The sequence below is a fragment of the Microchirus variegatus genome (genome assembly GCF_963457635.1).
Source record: "Microchirus variegatus genome assembly, chromosome: 7".
Taxonomy (NCBI): Eukaryota; Metazoa; Chordata; class Actinopteri; order Pleuronectiformes; family Soleidae; genus Microchirus; species Microchirus variegatus.
In genome coordinates, this window is record NC_139808.1 from 12,683,037 (window position 1) to 12,701,477 (window position 18,441).

The following is an 18,441-nucleotide window of genomic DNA, read 5'->3' on the forward strand; positions in this document are numbered from 1 at the left end:
TAATCACCTTTTAAATCACTGTAAAATGTGTACAGTCGATTTTAAGAAATTAGGAGCAAGACACTGTAAAATGTGCTCAATGTGTGTGTAATGTCAACAGATCTCCAGCAGTTAGCGCACTTTAGTTATCTGTACAGTTTACAGATATTATGTTAGAGCAGGTAAGGGAGTTTGTTTGCTTCATTGCGTGTATTTGTTTTGTTTTTGTAATCTTTGTTGTGCACCTTTTGTCGGCCACGTTTGTCTCCTGTGATAAATGTTCAAGTTTAACTCCAAAACAACACATGACATAACTGGATTCTTGCTGTTTCACGACAGTGACTCGGCTTCAGCCAAATACATTATGTCATTTATTTTGTCTCATTCCATTCATAACCAACGTTGTAACCAGCTCAGATTACGAGAACCAAAAGCATCTTAAAAAAAAAAAAAAAAAGACTTCCTCTTTCTTTCTTCCCTTTGTTATGTTCATAGCCTGCTGATCTTAATCACTGTTTAACTTTCCCTGTCTATAAACACTGTCTATTCAGCAGTAAAATATTATCATAATATCCAAAAGCATATAGAATAGAATAATTAAAATAATAAGTATAATCATTTTGTAAAGATATTAATGCTAATGCTGCAGGGAAAACTACTTTCCATACTTCATACAGACTGACACGTGTGGGATCAGGCTGCTGCGGCTCATTGGCTCTCTTTCCTTGGAGCTGGCCAATTAGTGTGAGGAGGAAGACTTTAAGAAGAGCCAGCTCCACTCACTGGCTCTCTCTGCTCTGGTTGTTTGATTCCACATGTGGCTAAGTTCTGCTCTGTGTTGCTACCATTTTGCCTACTGTCTTTTTTTTTTTTTTGTCCCACATAGTTTGTTTTCTGTTGGACACTAGGTCATCGGTTGTGCCACCCCTGTACTGTTTTAAAAGCTGTTTTTGTCAGATACTTAAGTGTTTTTTTTTAATGATGTTATTGTATTGTATTGTATTTTCTTAAGCAAAAGTTACTTAGGGTCTGCTTTTGTTTTGTTAATTTTGTGAATTTGGCACAACTGCAACCCTTACTACTACTTCCTGAAACTGTTGCCCCAAAGTTGGACGCACTGCATTGTCCAAAATGTCTTGGTATGCTGAATTTGTTGAGATTGTCCTTCATCAGAGATAAGGGGTCGGGACCAAAAGCTGATTGAAACACCTGAATTCATTTAATAACAGGTGTGGCCAAATACTTTTTGTCCATATACTGTATATGGTCAAAATGTCAGAGGAAAAACATGCTGAAGTCCAGGCCAGTGGCTCAGTTTCACTGCAAAGAGTTTCAGCTTAAATGACGATTTCCCCAAGCATTTAGGGTCAGTGAGCCAGTTATTGATCAGCTTTCGATGACTCGACTCCAAACTGCGTTACACTCTCTTCGTTGTGCCAGGTCTTTACGTCAGCTCTTGCAGGGTTATCAAACTACTCCATCTATCTCGCCCTCTCTGTCTTATCTCATTATTGGCAATCTGCCCATCACTCAAACACTATCCATGCTGTTTTATGGCTCACTTGGCTGAGATGAAGAGGTTGTATTAGTTTACAGAGGAGTTGTAAAAAAAAGGGACAGTGAATGAGGTGATAAGAATGTGGGTTGATTGCTGATGCAGATTCCAATTATCCTTCAGGGATCATTCAGGGATTTTACAAACACCCTTACTTTCCTCTTTCTCCTCATTTTTGTTAAAGGTATATTTATGTAATTTGACTTTTTTGGGGTTGTATTGAAGCATAAACCCTTTAACACCTAAGCCTCACAATGTCTCTCTAGACGTGGCTAGTGTTGTAATGATGTAACGCTTTCAGGAAACATCAGGATCTCCCACTACGTCAGACAGAATTCCGTAATCACTAATCACTGCCTATCTTTGGTCAATATCACTGCTGACGTCCAGTGGTGGACCCCGAACGGACCCTCGCCGAAGCTTTGCAGCCCTCTGAGCACACACACACACACGCGGCTGATAAGCTCTCACCTTTGATTCTCTCTTTTGTAGATGCTTCATTACTCAACATCCGTTTTTTTGCCCTTTGTCTGAATCTCTACATTGTTTTCTTTGATTTAGAGGATATTCACCAATACATATCAGCGGTGTTAAAGTACAAGTCTGAGCTCGAGTCAAGGGAAAAAAGATTGCGTTGTTTTAAGATTGCGACCTTAAAATTCGGTCAAATTTATTCAGGCTTTCTCTGTCTCGAGTGAAAATAAACAATAATTATTTTCAATAAAATTGACCAATATGGCCCTCAAAGCTTATTAAGGCTCACAAACTCTCACACTTTTATTGGACCTTGTTGCTTGTGACCTGCAATACTGACCTTGACCACTAGGCTTTAACATTATTTGTCCACACATGCATGGATATATTATATGCAATATTATAATTTCTTATAGTATTTCTTAAGTATTTGTGTCCACAACCTTTAGTCAATAACTTATTACTTTGACATCATGCCTAGCCAGACTGGACACAGTGAAAAAACAGCCAGGTAGATTTATTTTTTATATATAGCAGGCCTGTGGTGTGACAGCTGGTTTGACATGGGATTGCATGGTTGAGGCTGGTTTGACAGAGACATTTTGACAGGCGCCGTGTCAGTTTTTTGAAACCTGAAATTCCAAATGTCACCTGCAACTACACTCAACAAAAATATAAACGCACAAAGAAAAACTTGTAGTTATTGTTATGTGACAAAACAGAGTAACTATCCAAAAATAACAGTACAACTTTATCAATAAAGTGGCTTTAATTTGCGAGCATTAGGATCAATTTCAAAACAAAAGTCCTGGAGTAATGGCAGGAAGAACACAATGGGGGTCGATGATCCAAGTTCACAAACTTCAATAACGTGTGTGTCCACCATTAGCCTCATGCAGAGCGGTACACTCCGGCGACGCATGGACATCACCAGGTTGTCGATCGTGGCCTGGGGGATGTTCCATTCCTCCTGCAGAGCCACTTGAAGTTGGCGGCCATTCTGAGAAACTGGAACTGGAACTATCCAGAACATCCCAAAGGTGTTCGACAGGTGACATGTCTGGTGAATACGGCATCATTCAGTTGTGTTGCCATAGCTGCAACGCTGTTGCATATTGACAAGTGACAAAAGTCCACATTTTGGTGTGCCCTTTTATTGACCAGACCATAAGGAGTGTCTCTGTACTGGTCACGCATATTGACCACCACTCTGCCATGCTCCATGACTCTCCTGAGTTGAAATACTCAATCTGAGATTGTAGTCAATAGGAGTGGCCAAGTGACACTGGACTACTGGGTTTGAGCAAAACAAATCATTCCATAAACAAAGGCATCAAGAATCTGAGCAAATGTCATGACATTCTATTTTTGTTCAAGTTTGTGCATTTATATTTTTGTTGAGTATATGTTCCTATTGGACAATACCAACTGTCATTCACACTAGTGTCCACTCATACGTGGTTTTTTTTCACTCAAACACTACGCAGGACGTTTACTGATGTCCTTAATCAAGTCGTCTTATTTGCCCATAGACTTTTATTCAAACGGAGTTATTTATGTAACCAGCCGAGTCGCCCCCTTGTGGCTACATTTGAATACAATACCCCAATAAAAACGCATGAGTTTGCATGCATTGGACTTTAAATTCTGAGTCTGCAAGTCTGATGGGTGTTGTGGCATGAATCTTAATAAGACTATGATGGGTGTAGAAATAAAGACATAAGAACAGCAACACAGTTTAACTGTGCTTGTGACTTTTTTTCTTTGTTGGCAAAAGAAACAGGCAGCACAGAGCATCAAGACTGTCTGTGCTGTAGCTCGGGGGCAAAGGAGTCACTGAGACACATGATTTCACTTATTTGCTTTTTTGTTTTTCAAAAAAAGAATTTTGGTTTGTCATGTACTGTATGTACATGACAAACAAAACTGTATTTGTACTGTATTTATTCATCTGGTTGCTGTGAGCATAGGAGGGAGGATTGTTGAGTCACGTTGCATTTGCACTACCTGTTTTACAAGTCTGCTCAATAAAATATTTAGATGAAGGAAAATATTGAAATCTCGTGTCAGAAAACAGGATCCTAATTAAATATTTAAAGCGCACCTAGACCGGAAGTTCCAATTAACGCTGTTTTTTAGTGTGTATCTGCGTCATTACCTTGTTTACGAAGCCCGGAAGTTTCAAAACAATCAGTTCAGCCATTGCTGAGAACGCTGTTTTATTTTAATCTCGGGCTCAGCGAGATCTCGGAAAGAACCCGGTTATGTAAACAGCGTTTCTCCTGAACAGCAGATCGTCCTGGTCCGGGCACTAGTCAGGGCACATCCAGTTACGTACCTTGAACCGCAGAAGAAGAATAACGTCCGTTGTGGAGGTGTTTCACAAGCGACAGTGTCTTCTGACTCTGGGTCTGACTCCGGGTCAAAGTCATAAAAGGGATTGCGGCGGGGAGTTGTGAATAAGCTATTTTTAAACACTGTTAAAACAATGTTTTGATAATGACGAGCAGTGCATCCACTGTTCCAGAGGGGGGCGCTGTGCTTCTGAGAGCGGGTGTACTGATTATGTCACTTCCGGGTATTGGCCAATCACAAGACAGTTGGGAAGGCTCTACGCTCACAACACACTCTGTCTTCTGGGGGTTAGAGTTCAGTCTGAAATATCGCGGTTCAGCACAGCGTCAGAAAAGACATATTTCTATCGGCTCGTTTACAGCAACTAGGAGGTTTTTTGACCATAAAAACAAGTTAATGTATATTAAGTAGACCTCCATAACTAGCATATATGTACAACAGGACCACTCTATGTGAGCTTTAATTGAGAATGCAGTTTGGGGGAATATGCTTTTTGTTTGTTGAAGCTCAGTTAGGCTCTGAGTTTGTCGAGGCTCAGTTACTGATTTTATGGAAGAACAAGTTTCAAAAAAACAGTTGGAGGGAGACACGCAGTGGAAGTGTGGCTCTCTGTGTGTGTGTTCTTGTCGGGTAATTATTTCCTCAGATAACGAAGCTTGTGAAAACAAAACAGGGAGTGAATCATTGTCTCCGACACAACACATTTCTTACAAAACAATCAAATCATCCCGTCATCTCAACGAGAGAGTGATGAATGAAGGTTCTCCCTTGTTGTCAAAGTCAAGTTTGACAGTAAAGCTTTACACCCTTTTTTAGAAAAAGGGTCCTGTTCCCCAGTCACATACAAAGCGGGGAACATAGGACCTTAGAATCTGTTTTTTTATATTTAAATGTCTGCAGTCACTTTGTCTAATGCATAATTTAAAGTGTATTTGTCTCTATACTGACAGAGAATGTGTGGTGTATTTATGCAAAATCATATGGGAAAATCGACAAATACGTTTGCCAGTAACATGATTCTTTTCCCTCAAATCCATTTAAGGACATCATAGATCAGACCCCAGGCACATTATTATGTATTCTTGCACAATCTGAGTTGAATCTGACTATGAATGTTGAAAGTGCAGAGGTCAAAATCCATGCAACTCTTCACCTTGCTGTTTGTGTTTTTCTTTTCCTCACAGAAGAGGAAAACATTAGGACACAGATTGCAGAGAGTGTCAAAAACAAGTGAGTGATGATTAACTGATGCTATACCGCCATTATCTGCATATGTCTTATGCAACAGCTGCAGTGAACCATAGGACAGTGACATTCAGCCACAGTCCATGTCTTATTGTTTAACTGGTGGGTTCTCGTGGTCTACATGGATGGTTATTACATAGTCGCAATGTTTTTCTGTGATTAGACTTACATTATTAGCCTTTGTGACACTCATATTGTGAGGCTTTATCCTTGTTCCAAACCTGTTTTCCAAAGATCAGCACTTTCATGCCGTGAGCACAGCAGCATGTGAGTCGCTGTGAACAATATAGGATTAAAAATAATGTTGCACATAGACGAAGGTGCATGTAAATGGTAGAATAGAAATTATTTAATTGTCCAATATCCATCCATCCGTCCCTGCTAACATTGTGTGAGTGGCAGTGTAAATCACACAAAGTCAGATAGCCATTCTTACTCACATACCACAAGAATATCATGCAGACTTTGGGAGAACTCCGATTCAAAGCGATTACCTTCTCGTTCTGAGACACCAGTGCTTACTTCCCTTTATTTATTGTTTTTTGCCGTCTGGTGAGGATCCAGGGCTGAGCGAGTGATTGATAAATGAGAAAAAAGCCCGGGAATGAAGAGAGGGAGGACAGATGTGTGGACTTTTGTTGGAACTGTACTGGATGAAATCAAAAAGAATGGGCTGGATCTGACTTAGGATAACAAAGCCAGGGGGAAGAGAATACAAATGATGAGACTAGAGGAGATTCTACACAATAGTTCTTTGTGTTTTCTTTAACCTTGGGTTTTTTAATTTGTTGTTTCCTGTTTTTCCTTCCTTGTGTATGTACCTTGCTTGGTTTTACTTCCTGTCCTGTCCTACTTCATGATTGTCTCCCCTGTCATAATGTGATTGACTTGTGTCTTATTAGTTTCATCTGTGTTTATCACTGTGTCCCTTGTCTATTTTGTCTCCGTACACCTTTATCCGATTGCAATCCAATCACAGGAAACACATTTTAGTGTGAAGTGTGAAGGGGGCCTTTAGTGTTTTTATTGGTTTGTTCCAGGCGTTGTGGTTCTTGTGTGAGTTCTTGCTGATTCTGTTGTCCAATATTATCATTGATCTCAGGGATTTTATAATAATATCTAGCTATTTGTCTTTACTTGACGAAAACAAGTTGTTGACATGTTTGTTTTCCGCCAAACTTTTTGATGAACATTTGTTCTGAACTTTTTGTTCTCTCATACTTGTCATTGTTTGCTCAAATGATTTTTGCTATTTGCTACACAGCTGAACGACCAAATAACAGCAACGTGATACTTGGAAAAATGAAACCGAGTCACAAATATGCTTAAATACTTTTATTTTTTATGTCTCACCATAAATGGAGACGTAAGATTGCAATAGGGAACCCAGCATTACAATATACAGTATAAAAATAAGGGTAACGCTTTCTTTTACAGTCCCCTAATTACCTGGTATTTAGCTGGTAAATTCATGGTAACACTAAAGTGTTGCTAGGTAATTACCAAGGGTAATAAGATAAGTAAATACAGTGAAACCGTTGCCAAAATACTGGGTAATGCACGGTAATGTACTCGGTAAGTAAAGTAAAACTGTACTGTAAAAGAAAGCCAAGCTCGTTTCCATGTAATTACACACATTTTTAGGGTTAGGTTTGTTAGATTACCCCTTGGGTAAATAGCTAGTGATTAGGGGACTGTAGGTACCTGCTTATTACCAGTTTATAACCCAATAATACACTTACATTTACCATAGTTTTGCCATAGTTTAGCTGTACATACCTTCTTATTAACAGCAGTAATAACACGCTATAATTAACTATATAGTTACCAGGTAAATGCCCAGTATTTTGGCAACAGTTTCACTGTATTTACTTTCTTATTACCATTGGTAATTACCTAGTAACACTTTGGTGTTACCATGAATTTACCAGGTAAATACCTGGTAATTAGGGACTGTAAAAGAAAGCGTTACCAAAATAAGTTAAAAAAAATCAAAAAAAAAACCTATGACAAGAAATAAAATATCAACTTCCCCTGAGTTTAACAGATAAAACAAACCCCTGCTTATTTCATTGGTCTGTGCCACACAACTCTACACGGCAAAGACTGTGTGATGTGCATTCGCAATACATTTTCTTTAAATAGTCGTGTAGCAGCAGCAGCAGCAGCAGCAGCACATTTGAACAGCAGTTGACAACACTGTGCTTCTGCAGCAGCAGAGAACAGATACACATGGTTAACATTCCGTTTCCAACATTTAAATCGACAGTCTTGGTATAGTCTGTTTGGCATAGCTACAGCAAGGAATGTTAGCTGAAAATTAGCTGCAGCATTTTAATAAAAATGATCCCCAAAAGATTTCTACAAACAAGTAAACCTGGTGGAATTTTGTCGCATTCTGCTCTAAGAATGACTTCATTTATGTTCTAGAATGAGGAAAATGTTTCTGTAATATTAATACTATGATCTAAAATGCCCAGCTCTTCTACTAATATAAGCATGTTAACAATTCCCAACATGCTCAGGTGTCTCCCCCTTACATCTGTGTCACTCTCTGATGCAGGAGGTCCAGCTGCAGGGCGACCTCGCTGGGCAGGTCGTCGTTCACCTGCGTGGTGAAGTACTGCCTCACCTCTTCCACCTCCTTCTGCCAAAACCCTTGATCCAGAGAGAACAGCTCGTCCAGGTCGACATTGCCCTGCAGACCCTGGAGGTTCAGGGAGTCCTGGGATGGCAGGTAGCCGATGGCTGAGTGCACGGCACCGGCCTCGCCATTCAGCCGCCTGAACATCCAGTCCAGAACGCGGATGTTCTCACCAAAACCGGGCCAGAGGAAGCCGGCGGCGGGGCTTTTGCGGAACCAGTTGACATGGAAAATTTTGGGGAGCTTGGCGCCGGGGCGGTCAGCCATGCTTAGCCAATGAGAGAGATACTGTCCGAAGTTGTAGCCAAAGAAGGGCCGCATGGCGAATGGGTCATTCATGATGACCTTTCCTGGAGAAAAGACAAGGCAAAGATGAGACAGGAGTATTCTGTAATACAGATGCAGCGCTAAGCAAGCAGAACCTGTTTTTATTGCTTAAATCCTAAGGTACTATGATAATTAAGTGTAACGTAGAAGTATCTTGTCAGTTGAAAGATTCTGACCTCTGTATTCAGCTGCGGCAGTGGCCTCTGATCTCATGGCTGCTCCAACAAACACTCCATGCTGCCAGCTGAACGCCTCATACACCAGTGGGACGCCTGAAGTGAGGCAGAGTTAAGTGTTAGATTAGCATCATCTGATTATCTCGCATGTATCTTCTTTCACTCTTTTCTGTGACTTGTCTTCTACCAATTTCCAGGTTCTCCACCTGGTACTTTCTCACCTTCTGGTCTGCGTCCTCCAAAAATGATGGCTTCGATGGGAACGCCTTCTGGAGATTCCCACTGTGGGTCAATGATGGGACATTGTCCGGCCGGAGTGCAGAAACGAGAGTTGGGATGAGCACAGGGTTCATCTGGGAAGAGAGGAGAGTAAGGTTTATTACTCATTCTTGTCCTGTCTGTTTAAATGTATTTTGTCCATTGATTAATAAAAAACAGAACTAAAGAAAAGGAATAAGTCTTACCATCATCTGAGCTCCAGGGATTGTTCTTCCAAGACGTGACGGTGACTCCCTCAGGCAGCGACTCGTCTATTCCCTCCCAGTACACACCACCGTCGCTGGTCTCTGCAACATTGGTGAAGATGGTGTTCTTGACAATGGTTGCCATGGCATTTGGGTTTGTTTTAGCTGAGGTTCCAGGTGCGACGCCAAAAAAGCCATTCTCTGGGTTGATGGCGCGCAGGTTTCCTATTGAACGGAAAGAAAGTAGAGAATTGAAAAGCGCCTAGAAGAGACTTCCTACTGAGCTTAAATATATAGACTTTTTTGTTTCTAAACTCACCTTCGTCATCAAACTTCATCCAGGCAATGTCGTCCCCCACGCACTCAACCTTCCAGCCAGGCATCGTGGGGTTGAGCATGGCCAAGTTTGTTTTCCCGCAGGCGCTGGGAAAGGCTGCTGCCATGTACTTCTTCTCTCCAGCTGGGTTAGTGACACCCAGGATCTAAACATAAGGAATATTTGGTTTGATTACAATGAACAGGTCATTGTCGGAGAGACCTATGATAGAGTTTTCTTCCTTTCCTTACCAGCATGTGCTCAGCTAGCCAACCCTCCTCCTTGGCAATACGTGAGGCGATTCGCAAAGCGAAACACTTCTTCCCCAGAAGGGAGTTTCCTCCATAACCACTGCCAAAGGAGACGATCTCCCTGTTGTCTGGAATGTGGGCGATCAATATCTGCTCAGGGTTACAGGGCCAGTTGTTCACCAGCGGCTCTGAAAGAGGAGTCAGGAGTTGGTTAATGTGTAATCAAAGGGCTGTTTTGAAAGCAACATAATGTGAAGCAGTGATAATGTGAGGAGACATTTTTGACATACGCTTGAGCGGCAGAGGACATCCGACAGAATGCAAACAGCGCACAAACTCTCCGTTTCCCAGAGCCGACACCACGGCTTTCCCCATGCGGGTCATCACCCTCATACTGGCCACCACATAGGGAGAGTCAGTCAGCTCCACTCCGATCTTTGAGAGGGGGGAACCCACTGGACCCATACTGAAGGGAATGACATACATGGTACGACCTGAGGACAGAGCATTCGAGATATCAACAATGAGTTAAACTGAGTTTAAATGTGTTGAGGAAACTGTCAGTTACTGATGTTTTTGCTTAAATCAAATCTTACCTTTCATGCAACCAGGGAACCGCTGATCCATGGCTTGTTTGAAGTCTTGCTGGGACATCCAGTGGCCCAGTTGGCTCACTCCACCTCCCTGAGGCGTGGGCACCGTGTCCCTTGGGTCCTTGGTCACAATCACCGTCTTGCTCTCCACGCGGGCCACGTCCCTTGGATCGGTCCGAGCCAACCAGCTGCAGCAGGAGAAAGGAGAATTGGGTAAGAGGGAGAAAAGACGAAAAATAAGAGTTATTTTGGTGATTGATAACGTGAATTTTGTACTCTGTTATTGTCTAATTTTGCCTATGACCTTTTTTGTATTCATATTTTGTTTTACACGACTCTCTGTTTTTGTCCCGTTCTTTGCTTTTCACTCGACTTTCTCTGCTTTTACTTGACTGTCCCTGTCTCTTGAACCAATTCAAAACATAATGGAGTGTTGTCGGCCGCGTGACAGCTGATGGCGAGCAGGATTGTGTCATGACTGAATAAGCCAGACTTACTGGTTTGAGAGAACGGAGACCTTTTCCTTGGTATGTTGTTTACTACATGTAGTCACTGATGATTGACTGAGGCAGAATGTTGATGCGTGATGTGCGGTCAGAGGGTTTCACATAATAGATCAGCTGGTTACAAAAGCGGCCACAGTCACTAATTGTCACTAATTGTCACTAATGATTAAAAAATCTATCTAATGTCACGCTATATTTTCTTTGTAGCCCTTGCTCCCACTAAAAATGTTTTTAAAAACTATTCTGACAACGTGAGAGGAACTGAAATCAGCATGTACAGCAAACCGACCAGTTTTCATATTTGCTGAGCTTCTTGATCATCCCCTGCTCCTCCAGCTGGGTCAGGATAGCGTGGTTCTCCTCGTCCGAACCATCGCAGATGTGGACGGATTGCGGTTGGCACAGAGTCACGTTGGCCTCCACAAACTCTCTAACAGCTGGGCTTAGGGCGCTGAGGTCGCCCTGCAGGACTCTGGGTCCACCCTGTTTCCTGGACTGGATCTGAGGAGGCATGGTGCCGCTGGAGCTGGGGAGGTGGAGAGGCAGTGTATGGAGAGAGAGAGAGGACAGGAAGGAAAAGAGAGGCTAGAGAGGTAGAGGGTGGGAGAAGAATAGAGAGAGGGAGACATGCAGGTGAAGAGGAGAGGGGAGTGAGATAGGAAATAAAGAAGTTAGATGAGGAGAAACAAAAAACAACATGTATGATTTTAGATGTTTCCTTAATTGGTGCAATTTTGACGGAATCGCTGCAGCCTGCTGGTCAAACTGGTGCAACAGGCTTCAACCGCATCATCACTGAAAGGAGAAGAGTGTGAAGTTACCTTCAGTAGTTCAATAGAGCAGCGAGTGCTTTAGCTTGTCCTCATCAGCTGAGGGCGGTCTCTCTGTCGGCTGTTACCAAGGACGAGCTGAGGTTCCTTCCAGGTAGGTTGTATCTGCTGGAGCAGTGCATGCTCCTTTTATACTCTAGGATGTAAGAGGTGAGAGAGGAGTGAAGGGGGGGGGGGGGGTGAAGGGGGAGGAGGGTGTGTGATTGGTGTGTGTGTCAGTCGGGGAGTATGTGCAGCAGGAGGTTATTTAAATGAACCATTTGTTCTGTTACGCATCTGGAAAACATTGTGTTTTGACGGTGACAGTGAATGATTAAAAAGGAAGTAATGCCATCTTCACGTAACTGCTTTCCTCTGCCCGTCAGCTGATAATGAAAGCTGTAGGTTGGCTGGGGTCCCAGTACATTTTTTTTTTTTTAATTAAACAACATAATTCCTTGCCATGTAAAATAAACTTTTTATTTTATTTTGAAATGGTACACTACAAACTAATATGTATATATATATATATATATACACATATATTTAACCATACCAACCATACCAACTCTACTCAAACAATCATTATCACGCAGCTTTGTCCATCTCCGTGTCCTCTTGGTGTGGTAACCTTATGTCCTCTTGCAGCAGCTGGTGTTGAACTTTGACCCACTTCACCAAATGATGCAAGCTTGACACTTTCAGGCGTGAGTGTGACATGGACAAGGCCTTGGATGATGAACTTCTCATTGGCTAGTCAACGGAGGCTCGCCATGGGAGATCGAAGGTCAGTGTGCGTGTGCACGTGTGTGTGCGCAGTTTTTCTGCTAAGTTGCAGAAGAATTATTTACGCTGACGTAATGGACACTTAGTAATATTCCCTACAACTAGAAATAAATCTTTTTTTTTTCTTCAGCATCATTTCCCGCGTCCTCATAACTCCTTAACAATTTGCAACAAGTCTTCTGATGTCTGTGTCTCGAGAGTAAGAAATCTTCTACGTGAAATGAGGTGAAATGTGGATATGACATACAACCTCACATTACAGCCTTCCTGTACAAAAAGTATAAATGGCATGTTTCCCATTACTTGCGGAAACAGTACATTTTTCTGGGTGGTTAAATCCAGTGTGCGAAATATCCATTTATAATCGGATATTATTTGTTGCGCAATACTGCATCACCCCAGGTGCCACCTTGCAGTATTGGCCATCTTCCCTGTCAGATGTGGGCTTGTTGGGCTTGTGTGGGCCTTTTCCACAGCGCCATTTGGAAAGCAATTATTAAAACATTACACAATTAGAAATAAAATTATAGACATTTTGTCTTGTTAAAAAGGATAAGAAAGAATGCAAAGTGTATTATGTATGTAGATCATATATGTAAAACTGAAATTACAAAAATCTTTAGGAAAAAAACATGCTTTCCAATTACACTGTAACATGTTTAGACCCCCTCTCAAATTTTGCATTTGAGGCTTTCAGGGGGACTTGAGTGTTAATCAGGGGGCTCTAACCCCCCAGACCCCCCTGTATTTCGCACAGTGGTTAAATCTATCTATTACATGTCTTCCAACTAAAATGTGTTTTCTTAGCGACACGCGTTGCAAATCTACTTTTATGAGTGTTTTTGTGCATTATTGCGTCACAGTTAATCATCTGGCTGCTTTTAATTCGTCATTGTTTGCAACCCAGAGTTAACTGCACATTAACAGTTACATAACAACCTCTTTATATACTCTGGTGTTTTATGAACAACATTCTCACTTGCTCAATGCTCTGTTAGCAATTGTAAAAACTCATCCGAGGGATGTTCAATCTGAAAGCTGAACTAAAATGTCACTTATGTTATAGCCTCGCTTTTATGTCACAATTTAATGGTTTTATGACATACTTAACTTATATGTACTGTTTGATCATCATTTGTTTCATATATTAAAAGGTTGGGGCAATTTTAGTTCATTTATTGCTTTTATTCAGTTTATTAAACATTTATTTCATTCATTTCTACTCTTCATTACTATATTTTGATAAAGTTTTTTTGTGTGTTTTTCAATCACCTGTAAATAACGTCCAAAAAACAAAAAAAAGTCATAGATAGACCGAGTGCATGTGTCAGGGAAGCTCATTAACACACTTCCTCGTTCAAAAACACTGATACAGCAGAGCTGACTGAACAACATCAACACAACTTGCTCAACAACAACTGATAATGTTATTGAGTGTGTCTGCGTGTGACATATTTTCCTTCTCCTGACATAACAGCTCTATAGCTGTCACTATACTTTCTGTTTCGAAAAGTGAATATTCTCAACCCAAAAAGCTGAAAATGTAGTGAACTATGTTTCCTCCTCTCATGTTATAACCATGTAACATCGTGTTATGTGGGAACTCGCATCGGAGAACATCGATCGCATCGATGTATATTGTTTAACCTGAGTTTATATATATATATATTGGAATCTTCCGAGTTGAATATAAACCAGGCTGATGTCGTGTGGGACGGGCACAGGGAGATACGTTATCTTCACTGTTGACTGTTGTTTTGCAGGTTTTTTCGGCGGTGGGAAGCGGTTTGACGTCATCATATTTACAGGTAGAAGAAGAGCAAGGGGAACTTTGAACTGTCGTGGAGAACTTTGAGCCGTGGTTAAGAACTTTGAACTGTGGAGGGCAGCGTAACACACTGGTCAGTGAACATTATTATCAATGTAGAAGATGACAAAGAGGAGGAAGAAGGTAGAAAATACACCTTAAACCTTAAAACTGCAGTGTGTAACTGTTAAGCCCAATTTTTACTCCTGCATAAAGTGCTCTATGTCGGTTACGGAGAGCCCTCTACGTCGTTGGAGCGCCTGTCGGAGAACCTCTCCGTCGTCTCCGGCTGCATGTCTGTCACTCCTTCAAGGGACAACAGAGACGGCAAGGGCTGCGATTGGTCCTCTAAAAACATTATATCCGGAATTTATTTTCCAGTTTGACTACATACGCACACGGCCAGTCTTGCGGACTTTGCGTTGCATCGGACGTTAGTGAAAGGGTGTCACTCATTGATCTGATCTGTGACATCACGGTTCAGAAGTTGCAGTAAACAACAGTGGAGGCAAAAGTACCAAATGTGCTGAGGCAAAGCCTAATGACACACAGAGGAGTGGCATCGTTCATGACGTTCATGAAAATGTGCACAAATGTGCAAAAACATCCCACTGTCCTGGTAAAAGCACAACATCTGAATAGTCATCTCCCACACGAATGCATTTCATCAATAGCAAATTTGGAGTGAATTTGTTGTGGTTGTTGGTCCTAAGATATGACCCTGTTATGTGTAAACTGGTTGTGTTAATATTTTTTCGAACAGAGGACAAGATGTTAATAAATCCCTTATGCCTTTGAAAGCACCAGAGCGAGGTTAGGCCAGACCTCCCACTCATACTTTAAATTACTATAGTTTTACTGATCATTTTGTCAGCATATATCTTCTTTTTTTTATATGGCATGCAACACAAAGACAACATTTCTAAAAACAACACAACAACTTTACTTTCACCTTCTTTCATCTGTCTGTGTTTAAGAACTTCAGACTTGAAAAGTTGATTGGTGAAGAAGGCGACACAGTGAAGACAACCCGAGTTTGCCTTGAATAGAGCGCCACCCTCTGTTTCTACACTATAATGCACACCAGTCACTTCATGAAAATAAAATGTTCTTGGATGCATATTGTCTCTGAAAATAGAGGCATGTTTCCCTGTTTGCCAAGAGTAAACTAAGACTTTCTATAACTATTGTTATTATCTTAATAAGAAAGAAAATGTGATTTGTGTTTCAAGAATAAATACAATATCCGTGAAGCATAGATGATTAAAAGCAGGATTAAGTTAAGTGATCTTTTTAGTGTCATTTTATAAACATTTTAATGAGACATCACAATTCTACTCCTTGTGCTAATAAGGTAAAGTCAGTCAAAACATTTGCTTCCAAACAGAGTCTTTGTTGACACGGTCTGATTGCAGTAACTTCAGTCTGTTTGTAGCTAAATGACTGTGGAGCACAGCTTTTTATATATGTTTGTGTAGTGTTTCATTATGCGACACCTGATGCACAAAATGGTGCAACAAAAAAAAAATGCATCCAAGTGTCTAGTTTGGTCAATATGGGGGCTAGTCAAGTGGAAAAAAAGTCATTCTTTTTAAGAAAAAGATCTTGAAATAACAATACTTGTGATGATATTTCATATAATTTCGAAATAAAAGTGCTTGTTTTGACATGGAATGATAAAGAGTTCACAATATAAATCATTATGATGCAAAATGAATCTGTTAATAAATAAATATAACATGCTGAAATAACTCATTATGACTTGATATTAAGTGGTGGGCCACATTAAATTGCAACAAGAAGGAAAAGCTTCAGATAATCTAGCAATAATTTCTTAATTCATTCAACAACATTTGTTCATGTCAGAAACATATTCCATTATTTAAAAAGAAAAAAAAAAATCTTCTGTAATCTGTAATGTACCACCATCTTAATTTGACGTGTTAGAAAACTAACATTTGCTAATCAGTGGCCTTATTAGAGCTTTATGCGACTTTCAGTATGGCTGAGGAAAAAAAAAAAAAGAACAAACGACCCCTCTGGTGGTTTCATCCCACCATCACCATGGTAACAACCCCCCACCATAACCACCAGAGAAGATATATGTGTGTCAGGGAATTCCATCCCCATGACGACAACAAACAGGTCTGTCAGTGTGACTTACACACAGGTGAAACATTAGCTGCACGGAGAGAGCGAGACCAAACACACACACACACACACACACTGGTCAGGACAGATGGCAGAATCCGAGCGAACATCTGAACCCATCAACTTTGTGCATCAGGATGAAATCTGGTAAATCTTAACGTAACCTTGTCTAGATTCTGTTATTTTACTTATTTTTAAACAATAATTCATGGTATTGTTGTAATCTACCAGAGAGTCTTTGTGATGTCATGTAACAACTGAAGAATTTTTTACATCATCATTATGTTTTTCTTGATTAAATTATTTTTCATCTTGTTTTTTTTTTGTCATTCTATTCCAGGTAATGTAGTTATACACTGTAGCTTTATATAATAAGTAAATAAAGCGGTGCAAAACTTTGGTACATCTTCAGAAGGACTTTGAGAACGAGAAAGAAAATGTTCTCATGGTTCTCATGGTTCTCGTGGTCATGCCTGCTTTATGCATGATTTCCATCTGTGTGTAGGAAAGCACATGTAAAGCTGGAGAAGGATTCAGCTGAGATCTGGCCCAACAAGTGGGGCTTCCTGACTGAGGTCTACAAGGAGGTATAAACATGCATGCACACACACACGCAGACGCACACGCACACACACACGCACACGCACGCAGCAACACAAAGAAATCCTTAAATGTTTCAAATAAAAGTAACGACACAACAACTGAAAATAATCTGCACTGAAAGGTAATCTGTGTGTATGCGTGTGCTAATTATACAGCGCTATAGTAGTGACAGACATCACATTCAGACCAGGTCAGGCCGCAGTGAAAACACGCACAGACATATTCTGAAGATGCACAAGGAAACTTTCATTACTTTTCATGTGGACTGGAGCCAAAAACACCTCTGTCCTTCCTTGCTATATTTGCAAGGCACACAATTGCGCCCCCCACTGATGCAACATCATATAAACACTTTGAATTTCACCTGTTTAATGTAGGCTAATGCTGAATGTTTTTGTTTGCTGTAGTTCTGTGCAACAATATCTTAAATTTACCATTACTTTTTTACACAATTTTTAGTCTTAAGTTAATACAGCTGGAAAATAAGATTTTAAAGTTTACATTCGGGTTGTAGTGGAGATGTACATAATTAAGACAGTTGATAACTACTCTGACAGTGGTTTATACACCAGCTTCAGTCTCTCTCTTCTGGCTTTATATTTTGTGCTGGTATTAAACTTAAGTGTTTTACTAAGTGAAATATTCTTCTGCTGGTGGACCAAACCTTATCTGTTGTGCTTGTGTTTCAGTACAAGACGGAGAATATGAGGCTGAAGGAAGCAGAGAGAGCAGAGCCACGAACTGAGACCCCTCCAGACAAATACACCCATGTAGGACATCTATCTATCTATCTATCTATCTATCTATCTATCTATCTATCTATCTATCTATCTATCTATCTATCTATCTATCTATCTATCTATCTATCTATCTATCTATCTATCTATCTATCTATCTATCTATCTATCTATCTATCTATCTATCTATCTATCTATCGGTCTATCAATCTGTCTGTCTGTCTGTCTATCTATCTATCTGTCTATCTGTCTATATGTCTGTCTATCAATCTGTCTGTCTGTCTATCTGTCTGTCTGTCTATCTATCTGTCTATATGTCTGTCTATCAATCTGTCTGTCTGTCTGTCTGTCTGTCTACATGTATATTTATTTATGTGTGTGTGTATGCATCCATCCATTTTGTTTCATCCCTCTAGGTTGGCCCCTCCCCTCCATTTCCTCGGACAACTCAGGCCCTGATTGGTTGGCGCTCGGGTCACTCACATTTACAGCTGGATAAGTATGGCGCGGTGCATCATGGGAGGCGTAGTTTTCTGAAGGAGCTGGGCTGGCCCTTTGACGCTTGTGGCTGAGAGCGATGAAGTCCCCGGCGTCCACCACCGTCCTGTTGTTTCGACTAATCCATGTGAATTATCAATCATATTGCAGTTTTGAATGTGGAGA

General features: G+C 40.8%; 2 protein-coding genes across 2 annotated transcripts; one reads left to right on the forward strand and one right to left on the reverse strand.

Annotated features, from left to right (window-relative positions):
* Positions 1 to 8,144: 8,144 nt before the first annotated feature.
* Positions 8,145 to 11,398, reverse strand: pck1 (phosphoenolpyruvate carboxykinase 1 (soluble); the record flags this gene model as incomplete). Its single annotated transcript, XM_083892944.1, has 9 exons — positions 8,145 to 8,602; positions 8,756 to 8,851; positions 8,977 to 9,108; positions 9,220 to 9,444; positions 9,539 to 9,701; positions 9,787 to 9,974; positions 10,077 to 10,280; positions 10,383 to 10,567; positions 11,175 to 11,398. 9 exons carry the CDS (start codon positions 11,396 to 11,398, stop codon positions 8,145 to 8,147), a joined length of 1,875 nt encoding a protein of 624 aa, XP_083749070.1.
* A 5,128-nt stretch (positions 11,399 to 16,526) lies between these two features.
* Positions 16,527 to 18,350, forward strand: LOC310929821 (ciliary microtubule inner protein 1-like; the record flags this gene model as incomplete). Its single annotated transcript, XM_083892670.1, has 4 exons — positions 16,527 to 16,585; positions 16,944 to 17,025; positions 17,731 to 17,811; positions 18,195 to 18,350. The coding sequence occupies 4 exons, from the start codon at positions 16,527 to 16,529 to the stop codon at positions 18,348 to 18,350; spliced, it is 378 nt and encodes a 125-aa protein (XP_083748796.1).
* Positions 18,351 to 18,441: the final 91 nt, after the last annotated feature.